Genomic DNA, 12,395 nt, shown 5'->3' on the forward strand with positions numbered 1-12,395 from the left:
AAGAGATCTGCAAACTTTAATCTAAACCACATAATTGTCTTAAGGATAGTTTAACAAATTCTTTTCACTGATGACATTGTGACACTGGTCAATTGTTAAAGATTTTTTATAGAAGTGGCTGTAGGTTTTGAGTTCTACCTTAATAATGTAAGAATTTTAATAGGTTTTGTTACTGAAAATGAAAGTTTAAATCTCTCAATTGTTTGGTTTGGTAAACTAATATAAGATAAACATTTGGCCTGAAATGATACACATATTTCTTTTTAACTCAACTGATGAAATGTTATTATATATATATTATATAGTCATTCTAATGTTAGAATTTCTATTTTATTTAAAATTTGACTCTCAAGGTATGCAGGAATTTCAGAAGTCCATCTAATGGAAGTCTGATCATGTTTCTTACAAAACCATTTTTTTCTTGAGATTTGAAGGTTTATATATTTGAAAATGTTTCACTCGCGAAGTTATTTTACATTTAAATTTTTGCATGAGCATGGCTTAGACTCCTGAGTCTTATGCTGTTGACAGCTATTAGAGTTCTGCACTGTTGTGAAATTGCACTTGGGGTCAACTTAAAGATACTTTGCCTGATCTCAATTCATTTTGTGGTAATACATTTAGAGTAACACTAGTATCATCACCTTCAATTCCTGGCCTTGAACACAGATCACACTGGTAAATTAATCCTGTGGAGTAATTTTTCAGATGAACATAACTGAAATGTAATGAAGCTTATAAATTGTTGTATGTATCAGCCATTCCTTAATCAAGTCTTCCTCTTGTTTCTAAAGCTTGAGAGAATTGCTGATTCCAAGGAGCAAGTTTTCCCTGTCAAAGGTGGATTTCAGGCTCTTAAAGGAATAATTAATTCTGTGAGTATTTCCCTGGGAGCAGGAAGGGCTCATAATTTTGTATATTTTTTTAAACTATAAGAAATAATCTTAATATCCAGTGCAGGTGGTCATTATCTAGAGGAAAGAGGTTAAGAAAGAGATTTGTTTAGTATTGCAAAGAGTGTAATTCTAAAGATCTGAATTTTGTTTGTAACTGACATTTGGTATTAATTCTTGCATGTTGGGCTCTGTGAGACTGGGTTTGTGGTTTCAAGTTTAAGATTTTAAGTTTCAGACACGTTCACACTTTGATTATGGAGTTAACTGCCTTAATATCCTGAAAGTTTCATAGGTTTTATAGGAGAAATTTAAAATAAAAATTTGGAATGAAATGTGTGATAACTCCCTTCTCCAAATATAGTGTCTGTTAACTATATCAGTCAGGCAACTTGAACTGGTGGCTATTTGACTGCATTTGTTGTTCTTTCCATTTAAATGATTAATAGTTTCACTAGAGCACATAATATTTCTGTTTGGAATTCAGTTGTGCTGTCTCTGGTGATCATTAGAATCTGGGCTATCCTAAACAGGGTTTGGGGAAGGAGAGTGATGAAATGCAAAGCAAAACTCCTGGGCTTTCATAGCTGAGGTTTATGTTTCATTTTACTGCCTTTTGCTACAAGCACTAGGAACAGTTGCTATTAAGTATTTATGATATTTTGGTAAACACCATCCTAAAATGGAAGTGAATAATATATATTCTCCAAGCCAAAGCATTAAAAAAAATCTTTGGGGGAAAAATATCAGTTTCTTCTAACATTTGGTTCTGGGATTTAAAATTTCTCTTTAGAGATCATGTTTTTTAGAAACACAAAGTAAGATTTATTGAATTTGTTTTTAGTAGCATGTAGGCTTTTAAAAAAATTAATGGAGCTTTTCAGAGAAAACATAATTTGGTTCCATCACATATCCGTACGTCTTGTGGACAAACCAAATGTAAGTGCAGAATGGAACAGAGATTCAATTATTTTGTAGTTTACATATATTGTTGTGTTTAGGTTTTCGGGAAAAATTGCAGTGTAAAAAATAGTAAATAATTTTATAGCTGAATTCAGGATAAGTAAAACTGATACAACTGTGATTTAAGTTTTAAAATACAGGATACAGTACTGACAAAGTAAAAAGGAGGATAATTGCACCCTCTAAATAAACAAATCAGTGGATTGTATTTTAAATAGAATTTAATTTTGCTCTGTGATTTGTAATGATTTTTATAGTTATACTGGGAAGGAGAAAGGACCTCTCTGGGCTATTCCTTTGGAATTTATTTTTTTATATGTAAAAGGTTTAGCTCAGAATTACCCAGATGATGGATTAGGTTTCCAAAGCTCTATCTTTATGGGTAATAACTATAGATTTCCCCTTCAAGGAATTCGTAGCTGAGTTCCAGAAGACATCGTATCATTGTTTTATTATGTTTGTTTGATACACTTAATTCTTCTATATTTATTAGGGAACCTTTAGAATGTCATTTCTAAGTATGGCCATTTTGCCTAAAGTTCTTGATGGACTTTAGCTTCAGTTATGTTGAAAGATTTTGCACGAAATTAGGAAAATTTGCATTATTTTAGCCACAATTTGCCAAGAAAATCTCTTGAGTGTTGTTTGGAGGGAAAACATGGGTATAGTTTTCATGTCGATACAGTTAAATTTCAGCTATGTGCTCACAAAGGGAAGAGTAAATTATTCTTAGAAAAGTCACCTTTTGGGGAAACCCTGTAGTATCTGGCAGAGTTGGCAGGTAGAAAGAAGGAGCCATTACAGCCAAACCTGGTTTCATTAATGGTTGAGATTTTTATCAATGTGATGATAGTTTGAGATTTTTGCCCACTTTGTAGAAATTAAAGGCAATGTAAGCTTTCATGTATCTTCAAGGGCAAAGATTGCTCCATCCCTCATAGTATACAAAAACTATAATTTTGCCTTAAATTTGAATTGTACTTTATAATTGCACAGTACCATCTGATTTTTAAAATATACATATTTGATCTTTAAAACCAATATAGTGTTTCTATCACAGGGTTAGGAGAGATAGAAGAGACTATACTCTGTTCTTTATGATTTATCAAGCTAATGGGTGAAATTATACTGTGGAATGTATTTATGTAAAGCTAAGTCAATAGAAGGAATAAAAAATAAATTTTTTCCAGCTAGTTGTTTTTAAAATACATCCAGTCTCATTGTCAGTGCATTAATTTGTTTGAAGTTAATCCTTGAAAAAAATCTACAACATGGTTTTTATTGTTTTGTTTGTTCTCTGTCCCCTCTAAAATCCAATGACCAAGATGGTCTGGTCCCCTTAATGTGTAAGATATCATATATTGTTAAGACATCATTTGTCTAGAATTAATTTCTTAATAGCAAAGATTAAGGAAGTTTTATTTTGGAGCCTTTCTTCATTGTGGTTAAAAATAAAGAAGAAACACTGTAGTAGTTCTGTCTTTTACAACTCAAGAATCAAGGGACTGAAAAAGGCCTTTGTTATGAATATCCTGCGTGTTAAAATTTTAATGCCTCCTCTAACATGTATTTGATTCAGAAAATCATTTTAAACGTTCTATTTTAATTTTGGGGAAAATGCATTGTTTTAGTATTGTTAGATTTCTGTTCAGGCAAACATGGTATGTAACATTTTGGGGGAATGTTGATGTAATTTCCAATCTTAGCTAGTTGCATATGAAGGTTTATAATTCAATATCTCAAGTATATGCTGGAAGAAAACATTTCTTCTTTTTCTCCTTTTTTTCTTCAATGAGCTCATTCTTTCATTAGTTTATTTACTGAGCCCTTACTATTCTTAAGGCATTGTGCTAAGGTTAGAAGAAGGGATGTAAACTTAAATAAGACATATTCTCTCTAAAGGGGCTTGAAATTAATGATTATTTGAGGTTTGGAGTGTGGCAGTCCCCTGAAAGATTTACAAAGTGTTGTGGACATTTAGAGGAGGAAAATTTCAGAGAGTCACCCTAGGGGATAAAAAATAATCTTATAACGCAATTGGTGTTGAATGCCAATGTGACTGTAGTGTAAGGTGACATAAAGACAGGATAGGTTTAGTTATATGAAGTTATGGGAGGCCTTTCATTGTGAAATTTGAACTTGACTCTGACAATTGGGATAGACTTAATCAGAAACAAAGAGCACAGAACTTCAAGAACTATCTGGGCTGAGTAGCTGAGGTGTAGACTGAAGTGTGGTTCGACTAGGATCATAGAGGGTATGGGGGACAAACATTGACAGGTCTCCTGGATCCAGATTATGGAGACTTTCACATACTTGTTTTGAGAATAGACTCTTATTTCATAAATAAGTAGGAAATTATGGAAGATTAATTTAGAGCATGGGATTTATATAATGGCCATGCAGGTTTAGGAAGAGTACTCTTATAATAATGTACAAGATGATTTGGAAGATGATGATGTGTTATAAGTCCTTGGCCGTTATCCTGTGAGACACAGTGAAAGGAAGCCCAACATAGTGGAGACAAAATGAAGTTGGGAGTAGGAAAACCTGGGTGTGAATTCCAACTCTGTCTCGCCAAGTAACCTGGGGTATGTCCTGTAATGTAATTTCTCTGAGTTTTAAAACCCTTAGTCAAATGGGAATAGTGATTTCCATTTCATTGTTTTGTTTTTTTAAATTAAATGAGGTAACAATTGAGAATGACCTAAGTCAGAAGGGCTTGGCTTTAAAACATTTGGTAGAAAGCTAGGCATGGCAGGAAACTAACCCGGGGCTAGTGATGGGGCTCCTGATCCTTCTTTAGAGCAGTCCACTGAGAGAGCTGACCCCTAGTCTACTTGAATAAAGTCTTAGGTACAAAAGGACATGGCACTGACATGTAAAAGGATCAAATTTAGCATGTGAGTCATGACAGCAAGGATTTTTAGATAGTGTAGCACACAAAGTCAAGCATGTGGATGTGCTCTGGTACTAAATCCTCAAGCCTTAGGATCAGGACCTAGCTAACAACTTGGAAACAAAATTCAGTATTCCCACGACAAAAGCTATGTAGAATTTCTGGACCCCACATTCAGAGGAGAGACACAATTCCTGTGGTGGGACTTATAGTACTAATTAGAAATTCAGAGAAGAAACTCAGTAGTCTTGAAAGAAACAATGGATCATCATAGTTCCTTAGGGATTATTCTTGGCACTGGGATCCTGTCTTTCGCAATGAAACTAGGTCAAGGATCATGAGGGAAGCACCTAATAACCTCTTTATTCTGGCAAGAATCATGTCAGGAACAGGGTGGGGCTAAACCTCCAGGTATAAAATCTTTGACTGTTGTTGAGCTGGGCTCCGAGGGACATGACAAATGTTAGCTGTCAAATGTTAGTTGTTACTATTAGTATGGGCAGTGAAACTGGAAGTAAAACGTTAAATCTGGGAAGCATTAAAATATTAGTAGGACTTGAGAGCTCACTTGCTATAGGGTTCGAGAGAGAGAGAGGAGTCAAAAGTAACTTGTGCATTCTGTCCCTGACTAAGGTGAATGACTGAGAATAGTTAGAGTGAAAACTGTTTTTACACAGGGGCAATCAGGTTATTGTACAAAATGGACGAAGGCATAGGGCAGAGGGAGAAGTTGATTTGAGCTTGAAAACAAAAGCCTAGTGGGGCATATCCTTTAGGGAGTTAGAGGCCAGGTGGAATAGAAAGGTTAGAAAACCTTAGGACTGAGTCATTTTGCTTCCTCTTTTTCCTTCTCCCCTCCCATTGTCCACAGACACAAGCACATATATATTCTATTTTCCACTTTTCACTTCAGATTATCTTTAAAAACTTGGAATATTAAATTATTTTTGTGTTCTTGGAAAGGTGATTGCATGGTTTATATTTGAAAATGAAATTTTATTTGAGCTAGTAAAGGTCAGACTGAGATGTGAGTACCCTGTGGGTTCTAGTTCAATGTTTCATAATGCAGAATGTGGAAGAAAACATTAAAAGTAAAAGAAAACCACAGATTGGTGAATAATATGGAAAGAATAAAAATCAAAATTTTCTGTGCTTTCCTCCCCTTTTGTAAAAACAGGACCGTGGGATGTTTGACTATTTGGAATTATTCCCACATTTTTTTTTTGTAAGAATACCTCAGAAAATATTAAGCAGAAAGAGATAAATCAGTTGTGAAGCATGTTTTATAAATAACCTTGGTTCAGAAGAATTGAGAACACTTCATCTTAGGTGATGGTAGTTAATGCCAGAGTTTCTAAGTTTTTGCTGGGAAAGTATACAAGCATAAATAGGAAGGGAACGATCATCCATACATTTAGGACATTTAAATAAAACTCAATTAGATAGTTTCTAAAGGGAAAAGTGAAATTTCAAAAAGTAGCTTCATTCATAGTGCTGGAGATATAAGCTTCATTTCACTTTTGGAGTGAAATTTTTTTCTCAGTAATTTCTGTTGTTGTTTGTTCTTAGAAAAATATCTAAAAAGAAAAGTGTCTAACACTATATTTTAATGGAATGAGAAGATATTGCAAACACATATTCTCTTAAGGCAAATCATTTTCATAGAAGAGAGTACCTAATAAACATGCTGATAATACCTTAGCTTAAGTGACTTTAGCACACCCTGCTATGAATGTTGACCACTTAGTTGTGAAAACTTCTATTTGTAAAATCAAGGTTTGATGAAAAACCCAAAGTCTGAGCAACTATAAAGATACATTCATAGGAAAAACAAAACTGGTAGGACTTACTCAAAACTGGAAAACGGATTCAGGACTCCTGTTAAAAAGGACTGGCCATAATGTAAGAATAACTGTATATCAGATTATTCTAGGCTTCTCCTTGTCCAAGGATCATTAGTGCTGAATGTAGATGAGGTGTTTCATTATAATAACTTTCACATTAATTGTATGAAGGTTGAAACGGTATTGCCCCAACTCCTGTTTTTTCTTTTTTTTGTTTTTTGTTTTTTTTTCACCTAATGCTTAATATAGTGTTGGGTAAGTAGTCATTGCTTAATTCATAGCTTGGCCGGGCGCGGTGGCTCAAGCCTGTAATCCCAGCACTTTGGGAGGCCGAGACGGCCGATCACGAGGTCAGGAGATCGAGACCATCCTGGCTAACACGGTGAAACCCCGTCTCTACTAAAAACTACAAAAAACTAGCCGGGCGACGTGGCGGGCGCCTGTAGTCCCAGCTACTTGGGAGGCTGAGGCAGGAGAATGGCGTAAACCCGGCAGGCGGAGCTTGCAGTGAGCTGAGATCCGGCCATTGCACTCCAGCCTGGGCGGCAGAGTGAGACTCCGTCTCAAAAAAAAAAAAAAAAAAAAAAAAAAAAAAAAAAAAAAAAAAAAAAAAAAAAAAAATCATAGCTTAATTCATATTTCTGAATTATAAATAAATACAATCTATGCAAGTTTTTAAAAATATTCTTATATTTTTATAATATAGTTATGGTATATTGGAGCATTAAAAATTAACCTCTGATTCCATATGCATTAGATAAATAAATAAAATGAATGAATAAAAATCTATGCAAGTTCTTAAAAAGGTTTTTATATTTTTCTAATGTAGTTATGGTATATTTGAACGTTAGGTAACTAACCTCTGATTTCATATAAATTTGATTTCATCCTCATATTTGTGTTTCACTGTATTAAGACTCTTTTGATTTCCCATGACAAGAACTCAGTTAATACTAGTTTAAGGAAAAGAAAAATAGAATCTTACTGGCCTGTAACTAGGTGGTCCAGAGAGGGAAATTACCTCAGGTACAGCTGGATCCAGGGAATCAATCATGTTGTTAGGGTCTTCTCTCTTAGTAAGTTTTGCCTATGTTTCTGTTTGCCTCATTCCTTCTTTAGATGAATGGTGGTGAGCTGTAATTGCAAAAGGAGGCTTACCTGGTCCTCAGCAACTACATTGGAAAGTGAGGGGTGTTGTCTCTGCATCAGCATATAGGGTCCCAGATAAGAACTCTAATAGATTCAGTTGAGTCATGAGCTCATTCCTGTGCCAGTTCTGTTGGGGGCAAGGGAGAGAGGAAGAAGAAGGTACTATGATTCACAGCCTCACTAGGACCACATGAAGTGGAAAACAGTTTCCCAAATAGAAAGGGGCATTATTCATAGAAGTGTAGGGGTGCAAAAGTGCCCAGGGTAGGAACAAAAAAATCAGTAGCGATGACAGCTCGCTATATTCAAATACATTTAAAATATTTTGACATGTATTCTAAGAAGACACCTCATTCCTTCTAAATCCCACTTGAAAATAAACATAGAAAGTTTCCTTTAAATTATTCATTTTATTAACTGATCTTATTTTGGCCTCTACTGTCCAAAGCTGTATTTGTATTTGCTTGAAAATGTTCCCCAATCATATTATTCTTTCCTTTTTTAAAAAAATGTGGTTGGGATTGTAGTTTAAGAAAATCAAATCCACTTTGAATAAATAAGTACAGCTTTGTGATAGTTTGTGAGAAAATTAAACTAAACTGATGACATTTGGCTACACAGATAAAATTAAATTCCAAATGTTAATTTCTTAATATTAACCTGTTGGACTATAACAGGAGATGTCCTATAGAGGCTTACCTGCTCTTAAAAGCAGATTCAATTGAGTGGAAGGAAATTGAAAAAGTGGAGAAAATGGTTAATATTTGTGACCAAATGTACCATTTGGTGTACATTATAATGAGGGAAAATGTATAATTTCTCAATTATACTTCATTTTCCCCAAATATAATAATTCTCAGTTTATTCAGAAGCGTTTGTTGGGTATTGGGCTGTGTTCAAGACACTTTTCTGTGTTTTGTGTTACCAAAATGGATATGGCCCCCAGACTTTTCAGAGCTTACAATTTTTGGGATGTGTGTTTGGAAAATTAATAGAAGAATTAATAAAACATTTTTTTCTATTATTGTTGCATAGGGGAACATTTAATTTGTCATCCTGGATTTCTGAAAAATCAAATGCAATAAATATAGACTTCGACTGCTTGGCAGATATACTTCCTGTCTTAGTAAAACAAGAAAGTGAACAAATAGGGCTAATATAAAATAATGTTTGCATCAGAGTGAAAATTATGCCGCGAACCAATTTCTTTAAATTCTGAAATAGTCCATTTATTATTATTTTATCTTATAAACTCAAGGCATTTTTTATAGGAAGCTTATTTATGTTCTAAGCTATAGCATTAATGGATTATTTTGAGTTTGTGGTGACCAAAGACAACAGCAACAACAACAAAACCAAAAAGTAGAGGCAGATAAACTTGTTTCCAATCACAACCTATCCATTTTTGGCACTCTTTTCTATATTGTAATGAAAGAACAAGACTACTAATATGATTTATTTTAAATATTAGAATTGTGAGATGTGGAAGAAACTAAATTTTTAAAAAAGATTTATTATATGGGAGTATGTTCATTGACAGTGTCATCAGAACTATCCATCTGTTTTGTTTGGAGCTCAGAAGAGTAAAAGACGATGATTATGATTTACCTTCTTCCACAGATCTCTTAGGGTAAAAATTTGCTTAGAAATTTGTCATGTGTGCTTTTATTACTTGCTTACTTGCAGGGCAGAAGAGAATCCATATTTAGAAACTGGTCAGAGTGGTGTGTGCTGTATTGAACAACTGATATTTTGAAGTTCTAAGCATTTTTAAGGAATGAACTCAACCAAAACATGTGATTATAAAATAGCAATTGTTCTTAGTTGAAGCATTACCTCTTAGAGAAAAATGTATTTGCCTGGGATGTTTGAAAGCCATAGAAAATAATAAAAATCGGCCGGGCGCGGTGGCTCAAGCCTGTAATCCCAGCACTTTGGGAGGCCGAGACGGGCGGATCACGAGGTCAGGAGATCGAGACCATCCTGGCTAACACAGTGAAACCCCGTCTCTACTAAAAATACAAAAACTAGCCGGGCGAGGTGGCGGGCGCCTGTAGTCCCAGCTACTCGGGAGGCTGAGGCAGGAGAATGGCGTAAACCCGGGAGGCGGAGCTTGCAGTGAGCTGAGATCCGGCCACTGCACTCCAGTCCGGGCGACAGAGCGAGACTCCGCCTCAAAAAAAAAAAAAAAAAAAAGAAAATAATAAAAATCACACATCTGAATATTAAAAGATAAAAAGGAAACAAGACAAAAGGATGAGAAACACGTTTCCAGTTGTTTTTGCTACTTATTTTATGCAATTAGATGTCTGATTACAAAAGTTTCATTTTGTTGGTACTTTAAAACTAATACTTTTCATATATTTTTCCCTGATTTAAACTTGAAATCTTTTGTATTGGGGATGAATCCTGTAGTGTTTAAAGCTGCTCAATGAGTCAGAAAAATAAAACCTTGCTTTTTTAGACTTTATTACCCTTAGCAATATTTTCTGACATGCTGTGGGTCATGGAAATTGGCAGTTTCTGTCTGTTAAGGCCACACCTAGAACACTTGTAAATTATCTGTGAGGATCGGTTGCCAATGATGTTACAGATCCAAAATCAGTGTCAAAAAAATCATGGCTGAGATGAATATTTAGAAGTTTTAATAGATTTGTAAAAATTTTGGAGAAGTTTAGGTAGCATATGTGAATGTATATATAAAGAAATAATCTATTTTGGGGAGGAAAAAGCCTTACTATTTAGAGTTGATCTTAAAAAAAGTTATTACAGAGGAAATTAGTTAATGGGATTTAATACCCTTTTTCTCATTTTATATAGTCTACCTAAAATAAGACTTAAAAAAAAAGATAACACATATCTTAAGTTTGTTTCTTATCATGTTGTTTTTGTTTTCATTATTTTTGCATCTGGTCCGATATGCCTTATAGGTACTATTAATTGCCAAAATTTGAATTTATCCACATAATATTTTTTCACTTTGCATAACTGAAAATGTGATTTGACTAATTCAAATAGCTTCTCAGTAAGCTCTGTATCTTTTTACATGCATAATTCTTAGTGTTATATGCCCTGTTTTTTATCTTATAGAATAATGGCCATGCTTCTTATTAAAAAGTTTTGCATTTACTTTTTAATTAAATAGAATAAACATTCATTGAGCAGCTGCTATTCATAAGATATTGTGCTATATACTTTTTATATTAGATTGAATTTTGAATATGTAGTATTATTCATTTTAAAAGTTTTTCGGGAGGCTGAGGCAGGAGAATGGCGTAAACCCGGGAGGCGGAGCTTGCAGTGAGCTGAGATCCGGCCACTGCACTCCAGCCTGGGCGACAGAGCGAAACTCTGTCTCACCAAAAAAAAAAAAAAAAAAAAAGTTTTTATTTCATTCTTCTGGAATGGGCTGCATTCTCTTTTCCAGATATAGCATCCTTCCTGTTGCCACTTAGAAATTAGAAAAAAAAATATGGATTTTTAAAATATGTCTAGGCTTATGTTAATTGTCAGAAGTATTTTTGTTTTGGTGAAGCTGGATGGTTGATCTTCAAGTCCTAAGGTCTAGCTCCTAGATTTTTCTCTCAAATTCAACATAAACTTCAAAGACAACATAGGTTCTAAATAATATTTTGATTTTATCTTCCCATCTTAATTTATTGCATGATAAATTATTATCTTGGATCGACACCAATAACAACTCTCCATAAATCCCATATTTAAATACCAGAAGAAAAGGCCATAGCTATATCCATTGTGTATGTTTTTCAGGCCATGGTATTGCTTTTATTACTTCTTATATGTCCTACATTTGTTATTATAGCATGTGTCTATTATGTAAACATATTCAGGAAATTACAAGATCTCAATCAAGGTATGATTCCACATGAATCCTCTAAGAAAGAAGTAATTAAGTCAAGGTTCTCATAAAACTCATGCCTTCTGATGATTTCTGGTTAGTTTTGCTATGGATGTTTCCTTGATAATACTAGCAGTTTGTCTTTACCATCAGTTATTATTCAGTAGTTATAAAAACTTGATTGTAACCATATAGACAAGCAAGATAAGAAAATTCTTTGTAACCAGTTGGATTCTTGGCGTGTTTGTCCCTCTGACTGAGCATTGGTTCTCAACCCCCAGCAAATCTTGCCAATTCTGATTCTAGAGTGAATTTCTGCTTCTTGTCACGTAGAAAGGAGATTTGGCCTATGGTGAAACCATGCAACCTGACTGTATTACACTAGATACAGACTTGATGCAAATTAATTTGGGACATTCCTAGAGTGTCCAGGCTTAAACACTGTTCTGATGCTTCATTCAAGTTGGACTTCAGAGAAGAGACAACAGTAGAATCTACTTTCATCTGCTGCCAAACGTCTATAATCTCAAGGAGGCCAGCAGGCAGGGCAGTCACAGCTGACTCTTAAGGCTGGATCTGGACTTGCTGCTAACTGAAAACAAACCCAGAGGGATAAATAAGCAACTTTATCTTATCCTACACTTCTCCCTTGCCAAACAGAAAAATGCCATGAAATTAGTTAGCAGTGTTCACCGAACTATTGAGAGTATTTTGCTTATGTGAATTGTAAAAATAATGCATCAAAATTTTATATGATCAGTTAGAAGCAACAGAAAATGTCATTATAA

The 12,395-nt window shown here is 34.4% G+C and overlaps 1 protein-coding gene across 2 annotated transcripts in view; it reads left to right on the forward strand.

The window, feature by feature from the left end:
* The window catches only part of ANTXR2 (ANTXR cell adhesion molecule 2), a 158,466-nt gene that overhangs the window by 18,204 nt on the left and 127,867 nt on the right, over positions 1-12,395 (forward strand). For both annotated transcript variants that reach the window (XM_033214316.1, XM_033214314.1), the window contains exon 7: positions 795-875. In XM_033214316.1, coding sequence (XP_033070207.1) covers positions 795-875 — 81 coding nt within the window. The remainder of the gene's footprint in view (positions 1-794; positions 876-12,395) is intronic.

Source organism: Trachypithecus francoisi, unplaced genomic scaffold (assembly GCF_009764315.1).
Source record: "Trachypithecus francoisi isolate TF-2019V2 unplaced genomic scaffold, Tfra_2.0 Lachesis_group1, whole genome shotgun sequence".
NCBI lineage: Eukaryota > Metazoa > Chordata > Mammalia > Primates > Cercopithecidae > Trachypithecus > Trachypithecus francoisi.